The sequence below is a fragment of the Eutrigla gurnardus genome, assembly GCF_963514095.1.
Source record: "Eutrigla gurnardus genome assembly, chromosome: 13".
Classification (NCBI taxonomy): domain Eukaryota; kingdom Metazoa; phylum Chordata; class Actinopteri; order Perciformes; family Triglidae; genus Eutrigla; species Eutrigla gurnardus.
In genome coordinates this window covers 8,671,489-8,697,736 of record NC_139936.1, presented here as the reverse complement: position 1 = coordinate 8,697,736, position 26,248 = coordinate 8,671,489, and the positions used below count along the sequence as shown (strand labels likewise).

The 26,248-nt window shown below is 43.3% G+C and overlaps 1 protein-coding gene across 4 annotated transcripts; it reads left to right on the top strand.

The window, feature by feature from the left end:
* The first annotated feature begins 1,048 nt into the window (after nt 1-1,048).
* On the top strand, nt 1,049-26,248 carry LOC311023304 (eosinophil peroxidase-like). Of its 4 annotated transcripts, none has more exons than XM_084025052.1 (15): nt 1,049-1,063; nt 1,206-1,274; nt 1,543-1,630; nt 1,745-1,920; nt 21,476-21,608; nt 21,785-21,911; nt 22,025-22,231; nt 22,403-22,763; nt 22,861-23,021; nt 23,136-23,394; nt 23,485-23,655; nt 23,777-24,014; nt 24,126-24,325; nt 24,433-24,465; nt 24,575-26,248. In XM_084025052.1, the coding sequence occupies exons 2-15, from the start codon at nt 1,208-1,210 to the stop codon at nt 25,012-25,014; spliced, it is 2,661 nt and encodes an 886-aa protein (XP_083881178.1). In that variant the 5' UTR covers nt 1,049-1,063; nt 1,206-1,207; the 3' UTR covers nt 25,015-26,248. The 4 variants fall into 4 exon arrangements, with proteins under 4 accessions (XP_083881178.1, XP_083881177.1, XP_083881180.1 ...); XM_084025051.1 differs by lacking the exons at nt 21,476-21,608; nt 21,785-21,911; nt 22,025-22,231; ... (2 more) ...; nt 23,136-23,394; nt 23,485-23,655 and adding exons at nt 2,003-2,135; nt 2,381-2,510; nt 2,981-3,187; ... (2 more) ...; nt 4,026-4,284; nt 5,002-5,172; XM_084025053.1 differs by lacking the exons at nt 1,049-1,063; nt 1,206-1,274; nt 1,543-1,630; nt 1,745-1,920 and adding exons at nt 19,949-20,025; nt 20,162-20,268; nt 21,008-21,089; nt 21,209-21,384.

Here is a 26,248-nt window from a genome sequence, read left to right as displayed (position 1 = left end):
ACAGAGATTTGCACTACTTAATGCAGGCCAGATTTCCCTTTGTTTCTTTTTACCCAAGTTTACATTTGTGTCTTAAATTTGCACTTGAATTTTATTTTTTTTATATTTATTTTTTTATATATTTTTGTTTCTAAGCATATCGTATGAGAGGCTGCAATCTATTGAGTTCAAATAATACCAAATGTTCTAAAATACTGTATATAGGGTTTTTATTCTTCAATCAGTTAATATAAACATCTTTGACGTTAAAGATGTTATAGAATGTAATAGCGTTATAGAACATAAGAAATAACATCAGTTACGTTGCTGAGTAACTAATTACTTTTACAATGTGCTAACTGAGTTACTAACTCAATTACTTTTTAGGAGAAGTAATTTGTAACTAATTTCTTTTTTAAAGTAAGATGACCACCACACACTTCCTATGTGTCCTACGTCTCCATACTTTGAGAAAAACCTGGAGAACAGTTGAAAAATGTTCCAGTCATTGTAAACGCAGGAGAAAAAAAGTCAAATGTCCTTGAAAATAATTTCAACATTCTCCTATTTTCTTAGTTTTCTGAAAGGCCTATGTTATGTTCAGGGGGATATTAACGTTCATAAGGTTACAAAGATGTAATATCAGTTCAAATAAACATCTGGGTAAAAGAAAAAAAATAAATTCAAAACCGTTTTTGGTTTACTTTCTAAGATGTCAACATTTTCAGCCACCTTCACATCCTTGAACAGGCTGGTTAAACTGCTTTGAGTTAAAGGAGTTTAAACCTGCTTCAATTAAGGCTTTGTAACCTGCAGAACAACTCCTTGGCTAATTGCAAAGAATTTGAGTGACCTTGTTTGCTGCTTTTGTGGGACTTCACAAAAGTGAATCATAAAAACTTTTTGTCAAGGATAAGTTCAGGTATTTAGTTTCCAGTTAAACAACATGTTCATATTTTGTGGAACCTGCTCAACACATTGCTGATGTATGGAAAAGGGGTGTTTCTGATCGCAGAACACAAACCTTTATAAGCGGAAGACGACTCCTCATTGCAGCAGGAACATCGCTTCCAAAACATCACAGGTACTGCAGTCACGCTTCTTGTTTAACGGTTTAACTTCTGTATTTTGTTTCTTCACACTTACGAATAGCAGATGCACTGTGCATGTAGTATTATCAGTTGATTATTATGTATATGTTGATGGACTGTGTTCATATTTTCCAGAGATGAAGGGGTTTTTGTGCCTGATCGCTGCATGTCTTTCCATGTGTTTGCAAAACAACGTGAATGCTGGTGAGTTTGACCTCTAACAAACTGAATTATTACTACAGTTGACTTTGTCATTCAGATAATCACTAAATACAGAAGATCACGGATGCATATATGAGTCGATACAATAGTATTTTGTTGTATTTGCACATGAAAGAAAATCGGCAACACTTCAGGAATCCATTCGACTAAAATCATTAATATTTAATGAGAATGAGAAAAGAAAGAATCTACAGTGAAAGTTGACTGGATTGTAAGGGCAGACTAACTGAAACGTGTTTGGTGCCTTCAGAACAACGTTTGAGCAGAAGCGTGATAGAGAGGGCTGTGATCGAAGCCAAGGCCACGGTGGACTCTGCTTATGAATACTCCAGGAGAGTGTGAGTGGACCAATATTCTCCATTGATTGAAAAGAGGAGTACAAAGACGGTCTATAAACTTGCTGTTGAAGACATTCAGAATGAATTCATAAATCTGACCTCTACACAATACAGGAGCGTTGACCGTGTGAGGAGGCATGCAGTGAGTCCTTCAGACATCCTGCGTTTGTTGAAGCAGCCCGTGGGAGTAACCCGTACTGCTGTGCGTGCTGCTGACTACATGGATAATGCTGTCCGACTGCTCAAAAGGTCTTTGGGAGCGCGTCAAAAGCGCTCAATCAATGCCACAGGTGCGTATCCAAAATAGGTTCTTTGAATTTTCCGTACATGTGCATGTCACAGCTATCTCTTAACCTTGTCTCTGCTAATCAGATCTGATCTCTGCTGAGGATCTGGGGGTCATTGCGGCTCTGACAGGCTGTTCTGCACGGCAACGGATCCCGTCCTGCGCGACCACTCCCAATTTAGACAAGTTTCGCACTGCAAGCAGCGTCTGCAACAACAGGTGGGGCCACTGCAATTTTTAAGATTGTTGTGTGAAGGAGAAGAACAAGTTCTTCACACCCAATTGACCGCTTAATTTGTTTGCTTCTGAGACTTAATTGAATCTTGACAAAAACCATCCCCCAGGTTCTTGCTTTCATTTAAGAAAAACAAAGGCTTGTAAATGAGAGTGGATAGTTTAGTATGGTTATCAATTACTGGTCAACGACAAATACATAAAAATATATGTATCTTTTTCTTGTGTAGAGTAAACACCCGACGGGGATCCTCCAACATACCCTTCACCCGCTGGCTCCCTGCTGAGTACCAGGATAATATCGGTCTGCCCAAAGGCTGGGACACTGACATCAAAATCAATCGGAAATTTCTTCCTTTGGTACTATATCTATCTATCTATCTATCTATCTATCTATCTATCTATCTATCTATCTATCTATCTATCTATCTATCTATCTATCCATCTATCCATCTATCCATCCATCCAGAGGATTGTGTCTGAAAGAAAAAATAAATAAAATAATATATATATATATATAAGCCTTGGCTTCTCCCGCTTTCCCTTTCGGCCATGTGTATTGTATTATTTGAACAGAGATGTGTGATGATGATGATTTAACAGACCTGCCCGAAATAAATAAATAGATAGATAGATAGATAGATAGATAGATAGATAGATAGATAGATAGATAGATAGATAGATAGATAGATAGATAGATAGATAGATAGTGAAAAAGGACAAATTATGGAATAGTACCATTTAATCACATCTGCAGGCAAAGATGTTTCATTGATTTCTTTACTTCACCACGTTTACCAAGGTGCTTATTGTCTACGTCCTGTCCCCAGGTAAGAGAAGTGTCCAACAATATCCTGCGAACGGCAAATGCTGATGTTGTGAGCGACCCTCTCTTCACGTACCTGGTGACGATCTTCGGCCAGTGGACTGATCATGACTTGACCTTCACTCCTCACTCTCCTGTGATCCGCTCATTCAGTAGTGGCATTGATTGTGATGAGACCTGTGAACGCACAGAGCCCTGCTTCCCCATTGGGGTCAGTATGGTTGCATTCAAATACATGAATTTGATTAATACACACACACACACACACACACACACACAGGATACTAACTGATTCTCGTCCTCTGAACAGATTCCCAGGGATGACCCCCGCTTCGGCAGGAACTCAGACAAGTGCATTCCCTTCTTCCGCTCAGCAGGAGCTTGTGGTTCGGGCAACGGAGGCCACGTGTTTGGTGCCAGCACCGTCCGTCAGCAGATGAACTCTCTCACATCTTTCCTTGATCTCGGTCAAGTGTACGGTTCAGATGAAACCAAAGCTCTTTCGCTACGTGACGTCTCCCCAAATAAGGGCCTGCTGAGGGTCAACACACAGTTCACTGACCAGGGCCGTGAGCTCCTGCCCTTCTCCACCATGACTACCAACATGTGTGCCACTCGACAACGCATTACTAATCAAGTTGATGCACAGGAAGTGCCCTGCTTCATAGCTGGTGAGCAAGACCACCGATGTTCAAATGTTTAAAGGTCTAGATTCATTATAAGCATCTCTCAGGGCTGACAGCACTTTTCCCCTCATTCCTTTCTGACTTTGAAGGTGACGAGCGCTCCAATGAGAACATTGGTCTGACCTCTATGCACACACTGTTCCTGCGTGAGCACAACCGCGTGGCCCGTGCTCTGGCCGTCCTCAATCCTCAGTGGGACGGGGAGAGACTCTACCAGGAGACGCGCAAGATCTTGGGAGCGTATTCACAGGTTAGCGATAAGCTGAGCTGCATGGCTGACAGAAATGTTGTATTAATGATTGAAGGGATGGATGGTTTCTCCTCACATGGTTCTGTTAACTCAGTTTATGTTTTCTCTCTTAGGTTATCACTTTCAGAGACTACTTGCAGCACATTGTGGGTCCAGACTTCATTGCCCGGCAGCTGTCAACCTACCCTGGTTACGATGAAAACGTGGACCCCTCCATCTCCAATGTGTTCGCCACCGCTGCGTACCGATTCGCCCACTCGATGGTTCAGCCTTTCATGTTTCGTCTTGATGAGCAGTACCAGGAACACAGTCAATTCCCCAACACATTGCTGCACAAAGCCTTCTTCGCACCATGGAGGATCGTCTTTGAAGGTACGATTTGAGATCTTTAACTTCCCCTGCATTAAAAAGATTAAATTGCTAAACACTAAGTCAGGAGAGAAAGCTTGACTTATTCTAATGGAGTGCAGGTGATTTTCCTCCAACAGGGTGTGTCCTTTCTTACTTGCTCAGAGCACTGTTCTGCGGTCAGTGCTGCCTCTGGTGGTTGGAAACTTAATTACAATAATTTGATGCAGGAACATTGTCTGCTACACTGCCCCCTTGTGCTTTATTCAACCCGTTTATTCTTACGGGTACCATGTAAGCACACAATAGCCTACTTTTTTTTAACAAGCTTGTGTGTATGCATGTGTGTATATATAATATTCTCATTTGGAGCAATTTTAAACAGTTTTTTATTCATGAATGTTGTTTGGGCTCAACTGATAATTCACTCATTCTCTTCCGTGCTCTAATATCTGTAAATATTCTGCATTTAATTTATTTCTGGTGTTGCATACCATATGACCCCGAATATAGGCTTCTTCATCTTCTTCACCTTAGTGAGTCAGATGTTTCAGTTGTATTCAGTTGAAAGGAGTTGTCTATATTTGAACCAACATAATTGAGAAACGTAGGGTTTTGTATCCAAAAACCCTGGCTATGTGGCTTTAAACGCCCTGTAGCTCAGAAAGAGGGCTCATGATTCTCAGTGGGATCAGCTGCAGTAGCCTCCACTTATTCTTTTCCTATCCCTGCATTCTTCAGGTGGTCTGGACCCGCTCATCAGGGGCCTGGTGGGTCGGAAGGCCAAGCTGAACACACAGGAGCAGATAATGACTGATGAACTGAGGGACAGGCTGTTTAAATTCACGGAACAGTTGGCACTGGATCTGGGCTCCCTCAACATGCAGAGAGGCAGAGACCACGGACTCCCTGGTAGAACTCACATTTAGTCTTTAGTCTTTTTATTAGTTCCTTGTATGTTTAGAACTTTGTCTGCATTACCGACATGATCTGAAACATGGCTACATTTTTTATCCTTTGTGTTCCCTTTAAGGCTACAACACTTGGCGGAAGTTCTGTGGGCTGTCGCAGCCAAAAAATAAGAAGCAGCTGGAAAGAGTGCTGAAGAATAAAAATCTTGCCAAGAATTTGCTGGATCTCTATGGAACACCTGAGAACATCGACGTGTGGCTGGGAGGAGTGGCTGAGCCGTTTGTCCGTGGAGGGAGAGTGGGGCCGCTGTTCGCCTGCCTGATAGCCACTCAGTTCCAGAGGATCCGCCAGGGAGACCGGTAAGCAATGACATTATTGACGGACATGTACTCAAGATGCGGAGAGAGCTGTGTTTTTGAACATGAACTGTCAATTTCAGACTTTGGTGGGAGAAACCTGGAGTCTTCACTGAGGCCCAGAGGGATTCCCTGAGGGAGACCTCACTGGCCCGCATCATCTGTGACAACACAGGTATCACTGAAGTACCGGAGAGACCCTTCCAGTACCAGGCTCGAGGGTCCGGTTACACAAACTGTTTGGAAATCCCTGCTTTCAACCTCGGTCCATGGAGGGAGAACACACCCTAGTGTCTGAGTCTTGGAATATTTGCTCTCTCTGTTGTGTGGTACAAATAGTTTTCCCGTACTTACATTTTGAATTTAAATGAAAACTGCTGGAAATGTATTAAAATGCTATGAGTGCTGCTAGCTATCAATTGAAATGTGATATTTCCTCAGTTTCTTTAAATTCTATTTTTTTTTCTTTAAAATGCAAATTTTCATACCTGATGAATCAATCCGAGAATTTCTCAATATTTTAAATGTGTATTTTTCAAAAATAAATGTGAGATTTTTTTTTCATTTTGGTTGTGTGAACTCCAAATGTGCACAGTTTAGTTGTGTGTTTCACCATGAATACAAATTATAAAAACACAGGCCAAGTTATGCTTCCGCATCGACACAACGCAAGGGGGCTAGCGGACCCCTTACGTCCTTGCGGACGCCCCTTACGTCCAACACAAGGGCCTGACGTGTACCTCCCAAAAATCCTAGACGCACGTCGAGGCGACGCAACACCAACGCAACACCAACGCAGCGGCATTGGCTGTGATTGGTCCGCTAACTACATCCGCTGGAGACCGCTATCCGGTTTCCACTCATAAACACCGCCATTTAAACTTTTAAAAGGCTACTTTTATTGTTTTCACCTCGTTTTATTGTTTGCACCTTGTCGCTTTTGCACAAAGAAATAAAACACCAAGTTCTGAAAAATTGTGGACGTTTAAAGCCGGAAAGTAAACAAATAGGCTATAACGAGGCTAACGACAATATACGCCAAGAGTCTCGGTCGGTCGGTCAGTCTTTACAAAAAACATAGCGCCCTTTACCGGTGTGGCATTGAATTGCATTTCGACACGTAAACCCAACGCAGAACCATCACGGTCTCCCAGCAACTGCGTGGCCGTTGCGTGGTCGTTGCGTGATCACTACGCGGAAGCATAATCAGGCCTTAACAAAGCCATTAAAGGCCAAGTTATGCTTCCGCGTTGACACAACGCAAGGGGGCTTGCGGACCCCTTATGGTACAGACACAGCAACTACAACAGACGTCAAGTCAACGGATCCCATTCATTGTCTATGTAGAGCAGGAGCTCCGCATGATGGATACGGCACGTCGAGTTGGCGGCCCAGTCGCCGTATGTGAATTTGCATAAAGTTCGATAGATTGAACTTGAAGTGTAGTTTAACTGTAAAATGAGATCGTTTGTGGCCCGGCCGCCATGTTGGAAACGGCAGAGCGAAACTCAAGTCCCGCCCACTTCGCAGGACGTCTATCCAATTGATCCAACTTGAACACAGAACTGCCCACTCGCCGGTTCGTTCGGCGGTCCGTTGCGTCCATATCCGTCGCTGCCGGAGTTGGTGTGTCTGTACCATTACGTCCTTGCGGACCCCCCTTACGTCCAACGCAAGGGCCTGACGTGCACCTCCCAAAAATCCTAGACGCGCGTCGAGGCGACGCAACACCAACGCAGCGGCATTGGCTGTGATTGGTCCGCTAACTACATCCACTGGAGACCGCTATCCGGTTTCCACTCATAAACACCGCCATTTAAACTTTTAAAAGGCTACTTTTATTGTTTGCACCTCGTTTTATTGTTTGCACCTTGTTGCTTTTGCACAAAGAAATAAAACACCAAGTTCTGAAAAATTGTGGATGTTTAAAGCCGGAAAATAAACAAATAGGCTATAACGAGGCTAACGACGATATACGTCAAGAGTCTCGGTCGGTCGGTCAGTCTTTACAAAAAACATAGCGCCCTTTCCCGGTGTGGCATTGAATTGCATTTCGACACGTAAACCCAACGCAGAACCATCACGGTCTCCAAGCAACTGCGTGGCCGTTGCGTGATCACTAAGCGGAAGCAGTGGCGCCGCCAGCCGGAATCCTGTACGCACTGTGCATACTTTTTTTGAAGGTGGGCTAGATATTTAAAGGAGACATATTATGCTCATTTCTGCTTGTTGACATGGGTCTTTGATGTCTAAATGGAATGATAGTAACATGCTTTGGTCGAAAAAACCCAAGGATTGAGCACAGCAGGGTTCTCAACATACCAGTTTCACAGCCCTGCTTTCAGCGGACGGATTCAGTGACTTTCCCTCTAAATGCTAATGAGCTACTGCGTGCGCCGCCCAAACGGTCTTGGCACCGCCCACCTCTTCCTGCCGGGCGTAAGACGTGAGGACGCCATTTTGTAACCATAACAACGGTTGATTCGGGGGAGAAATGGCTGCCGGACTCGCCACCGAGAATCCTGCCCGTATACAGGCAATCGAACCGGGCCGGAATGTCGGGACCCGTGCCCTCAGACCCGGGCGAAAAGCCCTTGCAGCTCAGTCACGCTCCGGCCGGTCCAGGTCCGCGCCAAGCCACAATTACGCACCGCGAAGCCGGACTTCTGCTCCGCCGCAGACCCGTAGACCCTCGGACGCGTTGCGGGGAATCCAGACGTTAAATAGAGACCTCAACCACGCCGAACTGTCGGGACTCTCACCGTCAGAGCTTGCTGAAAAGCCCTCGGACATCGGTCAAACACCGGCCCGCCCAGCCCCACGCGAGTCCACACAGGCGGACTCTCCGTCGAACGCGAAACGCCAAGACGCGCAGCACGCAAACCAGCCGGGAGACAGACAGCTGAACACGGCCGAACTCGGGCCACTTGTGCCCACAAGGCTGTGTGAAAAGCCCATGCACCTCACCCAAGCACCGGCCGGTCCAGCTCCGCGCCGCGCCACAATGACGCACCGCGAAGCCGGACTTCTGCTCCGTCCGTAGACCCGTAAAACACTCGGACGCGTCGCGGGGATTCCCGCAGGTAAATAGACACAAGAACCCAGCCGAACTCTCGGCCCTGATGCCCCCAGACCATGGTGAAAAGCCCGCGGTCCTCACTAACACACAGGCCCGCCCAGGTCCACAAGAGTCCACACAGGCGGACTCTCCGTCGAACGCGAAACGCCAAGACGCGCCGCACGCAAACCAGCCGGGAAACAGACAGCTGAACACGGCCGAACTCGGGCCACTTGTGCCCCCAAGGCTGTGTGAAAAGCCCGTGCAGCTCACTTAAGCACCGGCCGGTCCAGCTCCGCGCCACGACACAATTACGCACAGCGAAGCCGGACTTCGGCTCCGTCCATAGACCCGTAAACCCTCGGACGCGTTGCGGGGATTCCCGCAGGTTAATAGACGCAAAAACCCAGCCGAACTCTCGGCCCTGATGCCCCCAGACCATGGTGAAAAGCCCGTGGTCCTCACTAAAACACCGGCCCGCCCAGGGCCACAAGAGTCCGCACCGGAGAACCGGGAACTCTGCCGGTAACCCCCCCGATTATAGGCTCAAAACCCCGGCCGAACTCTCGGGCCTGACGGACTCATGGCGAGCTCCAGACGACCCCGGCACCAGGCGGCCCCGTGGACCCATATGAGGACCCGTGCATCCGATGACAGAGCAGCAGTGCTTGGCTTTCGGCTTGTACATGGTGGCGGTTAGGCTGTCGAGTACAAGTGAAGCGAGTAAGAAAAAATGGCGGATCCTTGTTCAGGTAGCCGGCGTAATGTGGGCGGGGATATGCCATGAAAATGCAATGACTATGCAAGAATATGCAAAAGACCGGATTGTGACGTCACAATACGGTCAAAATCCAAACGGCTCGTTTAGAGACTAAATTCCTGACTCTGCCAGTTACTAAATATTGACTTAGTTGTCAAAACTCATGTTTAAGGGGTCGGGAGACACCCCGGATACGCAAATATACAAACTAAAGCAAGGAAAAAGTCAGTTTTGCATAATATGTCCCCTTTAAATTTCAGCGGGTGACACCAAACAACGTCTGCCCAAGCAAGTCAGAGCTTTTCTTTCTCTCACACAGTGACCTGGAGAGACGCAGCCGCATTTGAGAGGACGATCGCGCGTGTGTGCGCAATTGCGCATAGCTTGTGTTGGTCCCTCTCCACTACACAATAGCCTACAGCTCGGCTCTAGTCTCGTCACCTCTCTGCTGCTGAGCACTGTGGGCCGAGATGATGCATGTCTCTCTCCCCGGGCCGGGAGAGTTATCATACCGTACTGTGCGTGTGTGTCCAAGCGTGTGTGTGCGTGCGTGGAGTGCTCACAAGCGTGCGCTTGTGTTTAGGGCGGGGATGGAGGGCACAAAAAAAATATTTGCACCGGGGCCTATCACCATGATATACGTTGTATTTTGCCGTTTCTGTGCGTACATTGAAATTGAATCCTGGCGGCGCCACTGGCGCCACTGGCGGAAGCATAATCAGGCCTTTAAGCCGGTCTGATTACCTGCATGTGCGTGCAATATAATATTTGGCCTCTGGGGGGCAGTGCAATACATGCGTTTGAAAGCGAGGCCAACATAGTACATTCCAGTCGGTTACTGATAGTATGTATCTTGTTACTAAACAGATCTCAGGTTTCACCATATTTTGATATTAATTACATTATGAGAGAAGTTACCCTTCGGTCGTCTAAGCCGAGTGTCTGGTTTGGAAGCAGAAAGGTAACTCCTGACTAGTAGGAGCCCTTCTGAAGCTGATCCCCGGGGGTTCAGTGAGGGGGGCTGGAGCTACCCTACATTGTTCAGAAGCCCCACAAATAATTTGTTTTTGATTTATTTTTCATTTAATTTATTTTAAATTGTTTAGTCTTAATTGTCTGAATAATCTTCTGATGAAAGGGTAAACATAGAGTTTCAGGATTAGGAGAAAGAATATACTTTATAAAGAAGCATTTCTGTAAAGCCTATTTTACATTTTATTCTGTATACTCATTTTGCTGGACTAAATACATACAAATTACCTTTAAAACCTGTCTTGGTTTATTCTACTGTATACTTTATGACAGAAAAATTACTGAGCAAAATCACACTGATTGAACCAATCTACAGTACAGTAATTTGTGTAATTAAAGTACATTCTTTAGACGTGCAGCTTATCTAATGGAGGGAGGAATTAGATAAGGTATCATTTTAAGACACATTTACATAATCAGGGCCTGTTCTGAGCATGCAACTTTAATGTATCTAAAAGTTAACATTACAGTTACTCTTGTTCAACAGAAGAGAATGGAAGAAAACAATGTGCTTTTAACTTGTCACAGTACTAAAAAGATGCTAGCGCAACAATTTTGTATGCTTCTCCTTCTTTAAGTCATAGTGAAGTCCCTGGGTTCAGTAAATATCCCTTGTAAAGAAGGCTCACTTTTAATAATGTCCCAATTGTTCTTCATAAAGCACTTGATCTGGACAGCTTCTCTGCTATATCCAGTGACAACGTAGGGTTTTTTGTTTGTTCCTGGTTGAGGCAGAAACTGAGTTTTATATCCTCTTTGTCTAAAAACGTTGCTGCATGTCCATAGATTGTGTTTGGAACCCCCGATCAGAATCACATGCCTCTGCACATAAGGCATTTTTTAATGAGCAAAATGAGAAATATATATATATATATACACTCACCGGCCACTTTATTATGTACACCTGTCCAACTGCTCGTTAACGCAAATTTCTAATCAGCCAATCACATGGAAGGAACTCAATGCATTTAGGCATGTAGACATGGTCAAGACGATCTGCTGCAGTTCAAACCGAGCATCAGAATGGGGAAGAAAGGTGATTTAAGTGACTTTGAACGTGGCATGGTTGTTGGTGCCAGACGGGCTGGTCTGAGTATTTCAGAAACTGCTGATCTACTGGGATTTTCACGCACAACCATCTCTAGGGTTTACAGAGAATGGTCAGAAAAAGAGAAAATATCCGGTGAGCGGCAGTTCTGTGGGCGCAAATGCCTTGTTGATGCCAGAGGTCAGAGGAGAATAGCCAGACTGGTTCGAGCTGATAGAAAGGCAACAGTAACTCAAATAACCACTTGTTACAACCGAGGTATGCAGAAGAGCATCTCTGAACGCACAACACGTGGAACCTTGAGGCGGATGGGCTACAGCAGCAGAAGACCACACCGGGTGCCACTCCTGGCAGCTAAGAACAGGAAACTGAGGCTACAATTTGCACAGGCTCACCAAAATTGGACAATAGAAGATTGGAAAAACGTTGCCTGGTCTGATGAGTCTCGATTTCTGCTGCGACATTCGGATGGTAGGGTCAGAATTTGGCGTCAACAACATGAAAGCATGGATCCATCTTGCCTTGTATCAACGGTTCAGGCTGGTGGTGGTGGTGTAATGGTGTGGGGGAGATTTTCTTGGCACACTTTGGGCCCATTAGTACCAATTGAGCATTGTGTCAACGCCACAGCCTACCTGAGTATTGTTGCTGACCACGTCCATCCCTTTATGACCACAGTGTACCCATCTTCTGATGGCTACTTCCAGCAGGATAACGCGCCATGTCATAAAGCGCAAATCATAAAGCGCAAATCATCTCAGACTGGTTTCTTGAACATGACAATGAGTTCACTTTACTCAAATGACCTCCACAGTCACCAGATCTCAATCCAATAGAGCACCTTTGGGATGTGGTGGAACGGGAGATTCGCATCATGGATGTGCAGCCGACAAATCTGCAGCAACTGTGTGATGCTATCATGTCAATATGGACCAAACTCTCTGAGGAACGTTTCCAGTACCTTGTTGAATCTATGCCACGAAGGATTAAGGCAGTTCTGAAGGCAAAAGGGGGTCCAACCCGGTACTAGCAAGGTGTACCTAATATGTACGTACGTATGTGTGTGTGTGTGTGTGTGTGTGTGTGACTGGAATGACGAGAGATATCTCCAGTCACGGGATAAACAGTCTATGAACGAGTACAACGACTAAGCTAGTTTAGCTTAATATAAAGTTTACTCCATCACTGAAATAATATTTAAGTAACTAACAAATCATATCTTATGCTCAAAGCAGTTAGCATAAATCATTACAAATATATTACACTGTAAAATATAAAGTGTGAACATTCAAATCATACATTTTCCCGGACTACACAGAATGAAACGTCTTACCGCTTTCACTCTGAATTTCCCCTCGCCACCGCCGCGCCACTAGATGGCAGTGTTGCTCTAAATACTGGTATCATTTAACAGCTATTAGTTACTCACACACACACACGCACACACACACACACACACACACACACACACACACACACACACACACACACACACACACACACACACACACACACACACACACGTTTACAGTTGTTCTCAATTGCTAAAACACTAAACCCTATTGTCAGAACCAAATGCTCCGTTGCCTGAACCCACTGATTGAATCAGTCACTCTTTTGGCCAAACCATAAGCACTTTTCACCTGTTTAGACACAACTTGCCAACACATTTTCATTGTGATGCACCTGTGTTGCATAATGGTGAGCACAGGTGGCAAAAGTCAAACACAAGTAAAGCACAGGTGTCACTGGTTGAACACAACAACTCAAAATTGATCACACTTGTGGCTAACGATGTGAGGGAACATATATTCAGAGAGCACTGGTTTGTGAGGCACTACAATGGACAAAGAACAGTAATATCTGATGAAATCAGAGCTACTGTGATTGACCATGTTCTTGTCCATGGTATGAGCATGAGGGAGGCCGGACAAAGGATACACCAAACATCAGTAGATTCACTGTGTCCACCATAATCCGAAGATTCAGAGAAGAAATTTAGAGATTTAGAGAAGAAATTACCTTTTTTCACATTATAGTATGTAAATGTTGACAGCAATTACTGTATGACTATACTATATACTGTACCACAGTATACTGTAAGTAAATATGTGTTTCAGTACATCACTGTGCCAATGTACTGTAGTATTGTAATGGAGGGTGAGTCTAACTGTTTGTAGGCCTAGTATTCCATGTATATTTTTGTACTTTATGTTTACGTAGGCTTACTGTATACAAGTGCTAAATGCACAAGATTTCTGTTTGTTTTTGTACTGTACAAGTGCTACGTGTAAATGCACAGGATTTCTGTTTTTGGTACTTTTATTTTTTACTATGTACAAGTGCTAAATAAACAGTTTTTTTGTTTTGCAACATGCATTTAGGCTACAGTGAACAATGAACATTTATTTCTACCGCTTCATGTCCTGAGCATTGTGTTTTCTATTTTTCTATGTAGTGTTTAGTGACTGCTCTGTAGTGTTTTTAATTTTGATTGACTCGGGGCACAATTTGACAACATACACTCAACAAAAATATAAACGCAACACTTTTGTTTTTGCTCCCATTTTTCATGAGATGGACTTAAAGATCTAAAATTCATTCCAGATACACAATATTACCATTTCTCTCAAACATTGTTCACAAATCAGTCTAAATGTGTGATAGTGAGCACTTCTGCTTTGCTGAGATAATCCATCCCACCTAACAGGTGTGCCACAAGATGCTGATCTGACATCATGATTAGTGCACAGGTGTGCCTTAGACTGTCCACAATAAAAGGCCACCCTGAAATGTGCATTTTTTTGCTTTATTGGGGGTCTGGGGACTCAGAACCAGTCAGTATCTGGTGTGACCACCATTTGCCTCATGCAGTGCAACACATCTTCTTCGCATAGAGTTTATCAGATTGTCAATTGTGGCCTGTGGAATGTTGGTCCACTCCTCTTCAATGGCTGTGCGAAGTTGCTGGATATTAGTGGGAACTGGTACACGCGGTCGTATACGCCGGTCAAGCACAATTCCAAACATGCTCAATGGGTGACATGTCCGGTGAGTATGCTGGCCATGCAAGAACTTGGACATTTTCAGCTTCCAAGAATTGTGTACAGATCCTTGCAACATGGGGCCGTGCATTATCTTGCTGAGCATTATCCGAGCATGCAGTTGAGCTTCCCTGAGACGGTTTCTGACAGTTTGTGCAGAAATTGTTTGGTTATGCAAACCAATTGTTTCAGCAGCTGTCTGAGTGGCTGGTCTCAGACGATCTTGGAGGTGAACCTGCTGGATGTGGAGGTCCTGGGCTGGTGTGGTTACACGTGGTCTGCGGTTGTGAGGCCGGTTGGATGTACTGCCATATTCTCTGAAACGCCTTTGGAGACGGCTGGTGGAGAAATGAACATTCAATGCACGAGCAACAGATCTGGTTGACATTCCTGCTGTCAGCATGCCTGTCTGTGCACTAATCATGATGTCAGATCAGCATCTTGATGTGGCACACCTGTGAGGTGGGATGGATTATCTCAGCAAAGCAGAAGTGCTCACTATCACACATTTAGACAGATTTGTGAACAATGTTTGAGAGAAATAGTAATATTGTGTATCTGGAATGAATTTTAGATCTTTAAGTCCATCTCATGAAAAATGGGAGCAAAAACAAAAGTGTTGCGTTTATATTTTTGTTGAGTGTAGTTCAGTCTTGAGCACCGATTGAACTGTTTTGAGATGAGAGTTCAGTTTTGGGTACAGATGAAACTGTTTTGAGTTGAAAGTTTGGTTTTGCAAGAAGAGTTTGAGGTTTTGTGAATGTAGCTTGAAAATTGGGTTTTGTGTTCACAGTTAAGAGAAAAGGAGAGCAGCTTTCGAGAAATGTGTCTTAGCAATCGAGAAAAACTGTATATATATATATATTTTTTTTTTCATTTTAATGTATTTTCATGCTTTTGCAACAACCTCGAAATGTTCATAAAGCCTCTTTGACTTTAATTGATCAAATTTGAGTTATCAGGCTGGAGTGGAGGTGTTTCTAGATGGCAACATGCACAAATACTTGGCTAATAAATATGATTTTGATTATCTCTCCTCCTTCCAGACTGATCCCCCTATAGTGATAAAATATAGAATAATAATAATTATTCATAATACTTTGAGTGTTACAATAATCAGAATGCATTTGCAATACATTTGAATTTGAAACTGCCTTTCACAAATTCAAGGAAACTGTACAGTGTAAAAGGAAAAAAAGCACAAAGGGATTAAAAACATAATTGAGTGTCAGAGGCAGTAACCGGTTATGTTTGTCTGAAGGAAGAATGAGGAATCTCCTTCATGGTAAATACAAGTGTGTGGTTCACTGGGTGCTTGGCATCGTTAGCAGCTCAGTTTTGGTAACTGCAGATGTCCATTCAGTTCACAGCAATTGTCTTAACATGAAAACACAAAACTTCATATGAAATATAATGTTTGCAGTAGTCACAATGTAGTAAAATGAAAAGTAATGTATGTTAGCACCTGGACAGTGTGAACCAGCCATAGCTCCAGATAATACTCAACCACACCTCATAACCAGACGACATCCTGGAACGGCGGTCAAATCCACCAGGTTGCTTTTACTTTACTGCTTTATTTGTGTTTCTTCATTATTGTAGATCTGAACTAACATGTGGAGACTCAAAAAGCCACCCATTAGCATACAGCTGCATACAGCTTGGATGAATGAGACCAAACATTAAATAAAACAAATGCACTGGAATATCTGCACAAAGACGATGTCATCTAACCTTCAAAACAGGTTTTGAGCACAAACATGAAAGCATTTGTTGTTTTAAATAGCTTCAAACGTGTTATGACGCACTTCAAACTGCTTTGTAAATGTTTGATATAGAAATACGTTATCAATGAATAAAACTACTTTAAGTGACATACTTCCTCGATGGCAGCCGTCAGGTTTGCGTGCTCTCTGGTGAGGGTGTCTGGAAAAAACTCCAACAAAGGGTTAAATCTTCCATCTAACAGATCGCCTGATGTCAATTTCCATTATAATTCATGTCATATAAATGATCTCACTCTGTCCAATTTATAGTTTGGAACCAGGGCCTTTAGATCCTATGAAAGGTAATCTGTAATATAAAAACACATCGCATGTTTCTTTTCAGCATCCCGGAAATCGTGTCACATTTTATAATAAATTACCCTCCTAATGAGTCATACTAATGAGTCATAATAATAATAGTGTTTCCCTTCAGGGTAACATTCCATGGATTTCTGACAGCATCGCTGAACTTTCCTGACATAACATTTGCAAATGAAATACAGCTGAGTTTGTCATTCTTGTCTCTGTGAGATCTGATTTCTGAGAACGAGCTGACCTGACAGGCTGTGCATGTCTGACTTCCTGCTCCTTCATGCATATCAGCTCACAATAGACAAGTTTCTCACTTGTCACTCCCACTGATGATCAGCCTACTAGGTGGATTCTCCAAATGTTTGGTCTTTTGGCAGCATATAAAATGAAGGAAAATGTGTAAAAATATCATGTTCATTCTTCGAAATCCAGTTTTGGTACTTTGCCATGTTGATTAGCTGCACCAGCTCTCTCTTCATGCTGTTCATTGTTGGGGGCTTGGAGGAATAGTGGGTGTTCTCTAGTGTTATCTACCTCTCTTTGCCTCATACACAGACTGCGCCTCCCTTTTCAGCCCCTTTTATGATAAAGTCATCTCTTCAGACAGTCAGCTGTTTTTAGATAGATTGTATTGGCTTGTCTTATTGTGTGAACTGAACACTTTTTCTACATAAGTCACCTTTTTAGTGTGGTGAGTGTTGGATTTGTAGTATGGTTGGAAAGTGGTCCGAATAAGTGAGTTAGACCTGTGTGGATCCTCAGTAGTGTTGGCAGAATGGACTTTGTTGTACGTGTTGTGGTTCGTGTTGTATGTTGTATAATCCTATAGTGATAAAATAAAGAATAATATTTTTTTAATAAATAATTATTCATAATACTTTGAGTGTTACAATAATCAGAATGCATTTGCAATACATTTGAATTTGAAACTGCCTTTCACAAACTCAAGGAAACTGTACAGTGTAAAAGGAAAAAAAGCACAAAGGGATTAAAAACATAATTGAGTGTCAGAGGCAGTAACCGGTTATGTTTGTCTGAAGGAAGAATGAGGAATCTCCTTCATGGTAAATACAAGTGTGTGGTTCACTGGGTGCTTGGCATCGTTAGCAGCTCAGTTTTGGTAACTGCAGATGTCCATTCAGTTCACAGCAATTGTCTTAACATGAAAACACAAAACTTCATATGAAATATAATGTTTGCAGTAGTCACAATGTAGTAAAATGAAAAGTAATGTATGTTAGCACCTGGACAGTCTGAACCAGCCGTAGCTCCAGATAATACTCAACCACACCTCATAACCAGACGACATCCTGTTATGGTGGCCAAATCCACCAGGTTGCTTTTACTTTACTGCTTTATTTGTGTTTCTTCATTATTGTAGATCTGAACTAACATGTGGAGACTCAAAAAGCCATCCATTAGCATACAGCTGCATACAGCTTGGATGTTTTCAAAAGTTGAGGTGCTGTATGAGACCAAACATTATAAAACAAATGGAATATCTGCACAAAGACGATGTCATCTAACCTTCAAAACGGGTTTTTTGAGCACATACATGAATGCATTCATTGTTTTAAATGGCGTCAAACGCGTTATGACGCACTTTAACGTCTCCTTTCGATTTCAGCCACTCAAAGCGTCCTCAAAGCGTTAACGTGCAGCTGCAGCAGCTATAGCGTACTGTTAGGAGACGGCTGGGGGGATCTACAAGTATAAAAAGCTGAGGATTTATTAGATGTAAATGTCTGATTATACGTTATTAAATAATAAAGGTAGGCCTACTATAAGTATCGCTTTCAGTTACCTTAAATGACACATGACACAACAACTCCAACGGAGGGGGAAATCTTCTAACAGATCGCGTGACGTCAGTTTCTCATTATGTAGCATGCATTCATTTCACCATCATCTCACCTTATCTAAACCTATATATCCGGCTAAAAGATGAAGGGTAATCTGTAATACAAAAACATGTTGCATGTCAAGTAAGGTTCCTTTTGCACCATCCCGGGAAATCGCGTCACATTGCATAATAGCAACAACTGGCCTACTAATGCATAATAATAATGATTATAATTATAGTAATAATAATAGTGTTTGCCTTCAGGTATTTCTGTCAACAAACGCACCTTAAAGCCCAGGTGTGCTTTACTAATTAAATCACATGCTTAGTGAAATGAGGTCAAATAGTCTGTCCCATTAAAACGTGAATCACACGTTCACAATTCACACGAGAGTTATGCAATGTTTGTATGAATTAAAACGACGTTTCTTTTAGTGTATCGTGTGTGTTTGCGGGTGTATCTGTGTGTGTGCGTGTGTGTGTGCGTGCGTGTCATTACATTAGAATGGCATCAGGTGCCGCACGACATCACATACTGAGATGCAGGAAACGCGTGAGAACGAAGTAAATAATATTATTTCCGTGTTGCCCGAAAATAGAAAATTATTTGGTAAATGTATTTATATCCGACTTTTTTTAAAACTCCAATAAACGAAGCAAATGTCAGTTTTCATTGATTAAAAAGCTGGAATTAACTCTTAACTGGATCAGCATATCCAACAGACCCCGACGCGTTTAAATGAATCGATTACAACATGAGTTTAGTCAACAAATCATCACTCGTTTCATAGACACGCATATGTAGGCCTGTTGCATACTGACCTACATGAGTCACGTTATTGCTTTACGGGGTTTTTTTTTTCGCGTCGTTGCTGGAGGATGCCTTAACAGCTTGACAGACATTCCGACGTCAGCTCAAGGAAGTTGGAGGCGCTTGTCGTGTGTGACTTAATCGAACTTTCCCGAAAATGTTCACCTTATCTTTTTATGGCCTACATTGTCATTTTGATTTGTAGACATAGGCTACATAATATTCACGTAGGATTAAAACATAGATATACACTAAATTATGTGAGGATGAAAAAAGAAAGAAGGAAAAGTGAAAAGAAAAATTTCAAATAATGAAATTATTTTTGAATGCAACTTTTATGTCATGCGCTTTATTTCTAAATCGCATGTGTCCGAATAATCTCGAGGTGTAACAGTTTGGCCTAAAAGTCATCACCTTTGCATTTACAAAAAAAAAAAAAAAAAAAATAGCCAAACAAAGAAATACACAAATGCATGAAAATAATACACACATTCTAACGAATTAACTAAAACGACGTTGATTTCCTGCCGAACCTAAACTGAGCTGTAAATCGAGATAAGTTCTCCTCATAAACCAGCACTGAGACGATTGTTTTCCTTATTGCTCGTACCGTAAATGGCACACTTGGAACAGGTGCCGCTGCAATGAGGAACTAGGAAGAAAAAAAATATGGCCTATGAAGTATTGTCTTGGCGAAATTCCTGACAAAAGGCGGCGTTAGATGACGTCCTGCAGAGTATAAGAAGCCTGCGATCCTGAGATCGGCATCACCTTCTCACAGCTGCTGCTACTGCATCGGAAGGGAGCTGCACACCTTTCACAGGTAACCTTCCGACTTTATTTAACTTGATATATACTGAATCAAGTGTGATGGATAATGCATTCGATTGGATGATATTTGTTTTCTGATCTTCAAGTATTTTTTTTTTTTTTTTTAATAAAATGTTTTATTTTACCAGGGCATTACTGTCTGGAGAATATTTGTCTCTTCTGGAAGAGATGTATCGCTTCCTGTGCCTACTGGCTGCAGGCCTGTTCCTGTGCTTACAATGCCAGGTGGATGCTGGTGAGTAAGACCTCCATCATCCCACTTAGAATAAACCGCTTTGATATTTATGTATTTGTATTTGATTATTGCGTTGAAAATAATGTAATGTTTGTTCTTCAGTTATGAAACAATATAAACTACTCAAAAATATTAAAGGAACATATCTGTAGAATGGCACGCATGCTTCATAAAAGTTAGATTTTTTTGGTGGGTTCGTTCACAGAAGAGTTTGAATTGCTCCGTCTTTCCTTTTTAACGTTATTATAAGCTATGGATTTTAAAATGTGTTGCCCTTGTGTGCGTCTTCAAGCATGAAGACACATAAAGCCTACAGGTGTGGCTGCATTAACATTGGCCTCCTCTTACATTAGGCTTGTGATTGCTGGACGTCTCCCGATCGTCGTGATGTCAGCCGACTAGGCGTGACTAAGAAATTGAGCAGACAAAGTCAATCTGATAAGCAAAGGGCTCTATTTCTGGCATTCATCATCATCATATTAAAGCCGATGGGTTCCGAGATGTGCTCTGCCTCTTTTATTCTCCGTTTAAAAGTCAGCTTAAAACTTGACTCGACAATCTTGTGATGTTGCCTTCAGATTGTTTCTGTTTTTTGAGTAGTGTATTTTGTAAAATGCTGTAATTGTGTGGTATGAATCACGAAAGCTAGAAATGATCATGTAAGAAATGCAACCGACCAAACACATCAGTATTAAGAAGGAACCACAAGTACATTAAACAAAATGTTTTATGCTTTCAGAATTGAATAGGAGGGACATAGAGAGGGCTGTGATCGAAGCCAAGGTCACGGTGGACTCAGCTTACGAATACTCCAGGAGAGTGTGAGTGGACCAATATTCTCTTTTCTATTGATTGAAAAAAGGAGTACAACGACGGTCTATAAACTTGCTGTTGAAGACATTCAGAATGAATTCATAAACCTGACCTCTACACAATACAGGAGCGTTGACCGTGTGAGGAGGCAGGCAGTGAGTCCTTCAGACATCCTGCGTTTAATGAAGCAGCCCGTGGGAGCAACCCGTACTGCTGTGCGTGCTGCTGACTACATGGATAATGCTGTCCGACTGCTCAAAAGGTCTTTGGGAGCACGTCAAAGGCGCTCAATCAATGCCACAGGTACGTTGGCTTCACAGCATCGCTGAACCTTCCTTACAAAGCATTTGCAAATCAACCACAGCTGAGTCGCTCCATTCTTGGTCTCTTTTAGATCTGATCTCTGAGAGCGATCTGCAGTTCATCGCTGAACTGACAGGCTGCACTCCCCGACTTCGTCTTCCTTCATGCATGACAGCTCGCAACCTAGACACGTTTCGCACCCCAGACAGTTCCTGCAACAACAGGTGAGGCGACTTTTACATCAAGAACTGTCAATTTGCCTCATTTGGGGTTTGGCTTTGGAATTTTGTTGCATGTAACCATTTATTGTTTTTACAGCCAATTCAATAAATGCTAGGAGCCTTACAAGCAACCTTGAATTAACACAGTATAATGATGGATATATTGTTTTGTTGTGTAGAGTAAACACCCGACGGGGATCCGCCAACGTACCCTTCACCCGCTGGCTCCCTGCTGACTACCAGGATAATATCGCTCTGCCCAAAGGCTGGGACCCTGTCAGCATAAACGGCCACATCCTTCCCTTGGTAATATTCTTCATGATATCATCTTCAATGGCTGCACTGACAATGACAAAACACTTGTAGTTGTACAAATCCTTTTTTCACCAAGGTGCTTATTGTCTACGTCCTGTCCCCAGGTAAGAGAAGTGTCCAACAATATCCTGCGAACGGCAAACGAAGATGTGCTCAGCGACCCTCTCTACACGTACCTGGTGACGATCTTCGGCCAGTGGACTGATCATGACTTGACCTTCACTCCTCACTCTCCTGTGATCCGCTCATTCAGTAGTGGCATTGATTGTGACGAGACCTGTGAACGCACAGAGCCCTGCTTCCCCATTGGGGTCAGTATGGTTGCATTCAAATACATGAATTTGATTAATACACACACACACACACACACACACACACACACACACACACACACACACACACACACACACACACACACACACACACACACACACACACACACACACACACAGGATACTAACTGATTCTCGTCCTCTGAACAGATTCCCAGGGATGACCCTCGCTTCGGCAGGAACTCAGACAAGTGCATTCCCTTCTTCCGCTCAGCAGCAGCTTGTGGTTCGGGCAACGGAGGCCACGTGTTTGGTGCCAGCACCGTCCGTCAGCAGATGAACTCTCTCACATCTTTCCTTGATCTCGGTCAAGTGTACGGTTCAGATGAAACCAAAGCTCTTTTCCTACGTGACCTCTCCACAAATAAGGGCCTGCTGAGGGTCAACACAAAGTACACTGACCAGGGCCGTGAGCTCCTGCCCTTCTCCACCATGGTTACCAATGTGTGTGCCACTCGAGCCCGCATGACTAATGACAGTAGTGCAGAGGAAGTGCCCTGCTTCATAGCTGGTGAGCAAGACCACTGATGTTCAAATGTTTAAAGGTCTAGATCCATTATAAGCATCTCTCAGGGCTGACAGCACTTTTCCCCTCATTGACTTTGAAGGTGACGAGCGCTCCAATGAGAACATTGGTCTGACCTCTTTGCACACACTGTTCCTGCGTGAGCACAACCGCGTGGCCCGTGCTCTGGCCATCCTCAATCCTCAGTGGGACGGGGAGAGACTCTACCAGGAGACGCGCAAGATCTTGGGAGCGTATTCACAGGTTAGCGATAAGCTGAGCTGCATGGCTGACAGAAATGTTGTATTAATGATTGAAGGGATGGATGGTTTCTCCTCACATGGTTCTGTTAACTCAGTTTATTTTTTTCTCTCTTAGGTTATCACTTTCAGAGACTACTTGCGTCACATTGTGGGTCCAGACTTCATTGCCCGGCAGCTGTCCACCTACCCTGGTTACGATGAAAACGTGGACCCCTCCATCTCCAATGTGTTCGCCACCGCTGCGTACCGATTCGCCCACACAATGGTACAGCCTTTCATGTTTCGTCTTGATGAGCAGTACCAGGAACACCGTCAATTCCCCAACACATTGCTGCACAAAGCCTTCTTCGCACCATGGAGGATCGTCTTCGAAGGTACGGCCGAGATCTTTAACTTGTTCTTCCTTCCCTAAACAGAGAATTATTGCAATTGATCACAATTAAATGATATGCTGTGCTCCTCAGGTGGTCTGGACCCGCTCATCAGGGGCCTGGTGGGTAGTAAAGCCAAGCTGAACACGCAGGAACAAATTATGACTGACGAGCTGAGGGACAGGCTGTTTAAATTCACCAAAGCGTTGGCCCTCGATCTGGGCGCCCTCAACATGCAAAGAGGCAGAGACCACGGACTCCCTGGTATTTATTGAGTCTTTATATGTATTTTCCATATCCAAGATGAATTTTGTCTACATATGTAAGATTGTGCAGGCATTACACATCACACATTTACAACGCAGCAATATTTTCACCCTTTTAGGATACAACAAATGGCGCAAGTTCTGTGGGCTGTCGCAGCCACAGAATCTGAGAGAGCTGGCTGAGGTGATGAACAACACCATCCTGGCCAGGAAACTGCTGGATCTCTACGGAACACCTGAGAACATCGACGTGTGGCTGGGAGGAGTGGCTGAGCCGTTTGTCCGTGGAGGGAGAGTGGGGCCGCTGTTCGCCTGCCTGATAGCCACTCAGTTCCAGAGGATCCGCCAGGGAGACCGGTACGTTACAGAGCTGACTTTGTTTTAGCAGTGTCGCTTTTTGTGTCCTGCACCTTTAAATTCACCTTCAAATTCTGAGATTTTAAATGTCACCAAACTGCCCGATTTCAGACTTTGGTGGGAGAAAGCTGGAACCTTCACTGAGGCCCAGAGGAACTCCCTGAGGGATGCCTCGCTCGCCCGCATCATCTGTGACAACACGGGTATCACTGAAGTACCGGAGAGACCCTTCCAGTACCGGCCTCGAGGTTCCGGCTACGCCCTGTGTGAGAACATCAGTACCTTTGACCTGAGTCCATGGATGGAGAATGGTGAGTTGACGTCCTGAAATCCTATCTGACAGACATGACCAAAGACGGTCACTGCTGACGTTTGAATATTTTGAGAATGACTGATTTTTCCTTTAATCTTTCTCTAGGACAAAGTTCACGTGGACCCCCAGGACCACAAGGTAAATCTTCCACTCATCTATAAATACTCAAAATCCTATATGAAAAGTATTACTTAAAACTACTGTAATGGGATATTGTTATAATTGTACTTGTCTTTTTTACAAACAGGACCCAGAGGTCTGAGTGGACCCGCTGGACCTCCTGGACCACCTGGATTTTCTGGCAACTTGGTGAATGTTGCCTTCTCTATGCGACTGGGCAACAGCTTCCCCGCACCCGGTGTGCCCATCATGTTCCATGAGGTCATCTACAATGAGCAGCACTGCTACAACGCAAACACAGGGTATTTCACATGTGAGCATCCAGGTGTGTATGAATTCCAGTTCCACATCACCATCCACCACAGCGCTGCCAGTGTGGATCTGCTCCATAACGGACAGCTGGTTCTGCACTCATTCACCACCCAGCAGAACGGCTACGTCACAGCCAGTGGCAACGCATACATCCGGCTTAACGAGGGGGACCAGGTCTTCCTGGTGGCCAACCACTATGCCAACGGCCTGACCGCCGACTCCGTCTTCTCAGGGCATCTGCTGTTCACCGAGTAAGAGACTGCTCTTGATACAGCTGTTGATCCACAGCATCCCCCTTAAATGCTAAATGAGATAATCCCACTTTCCACTTAACAGTGCAGTGCTTTGCAGTAGGATTAGAGACAGCACATGTGCTCTAAATTACTCAGATTTGACCAAAGAACAGCTTTGCTGAGAGTTTCTTGATACACGGAAAAGTTGCCCAGTTCTAAGGCAATTTAAGGCAAAAATGACATCTTAAAATGAACTTTCGTGGAAAAATATGTTTAAAAACCTGTTGCATTATTGGATTGTTGAAATGATCTTGTTTTAAATGAAGGAATATACTGATGCAGTGATACCTGCATTAGTGCTGTAATATAATGTACATATTATTTTTGTAAAAAAGAAAGCACTGTGAAAATTACCTGACTTTATTTCTAAATCAGTCTTCACTTATTTTCTAAAAAAGTGTAATGTATGGTACAAGGTATGGTCCTTAAATAAGATACAAGCTGTAATTATTTTCTTTTCATTTTGGAAACACACTTTTGTTTTTCCAGAGAGTAAATGTAAGTCACTTATTTTGACACACAACACAACTTCAGAAGATAGCACACGTTTATATGCAGACCCAGAAAAACACAGTTAATGCTGTTCTTAACCAGTCCAGTAGATGGCACCGACATACAATCATTTTAGGACAAGAAAGTGGGCACGACCTGTGGTTTTGGATGGATTACAGTTCCTGCTCTGCCTGCAGGACTTAATGGTTCTCAGGATGACCTGTTGACTTGCAGAGTTAGCTTACTTGTATTTGTCTGAACAAATCATGAAGTTTAATCTGTGAACTAAAATGAACAAATAACAAGAAACTGTTTCTTTATTAAAACATAATGGAGGTCATAAAGACAAGCTATCATTCAGTGATGTTCTGGAACAAATGCTTAACAAAAGATTAACAGCAATATCTGCCTAAAAAAGGCAAAAATGTTCAGAAACAGATATGATGAAGTTGCTAGTTGAGACATCTTTTTTCATTGCTTTTCATTGTTTAAAGGAACTTGTAACCCTGCCACACAGATTTGGGCCTGTTTCAATACTTTGGTACTGAATGCTGGCTCCCTGGAACTACTTTTACTGTGAGAAAACACAAAGTTATTTGTTTGTAATATAATGTATATATACTGTATAAGCTTTGTTTCTGTCTGACAAATGTTGTACATCTAAGATCAAAGTCTTGTCACAATAAACAACAAACACAATGAAA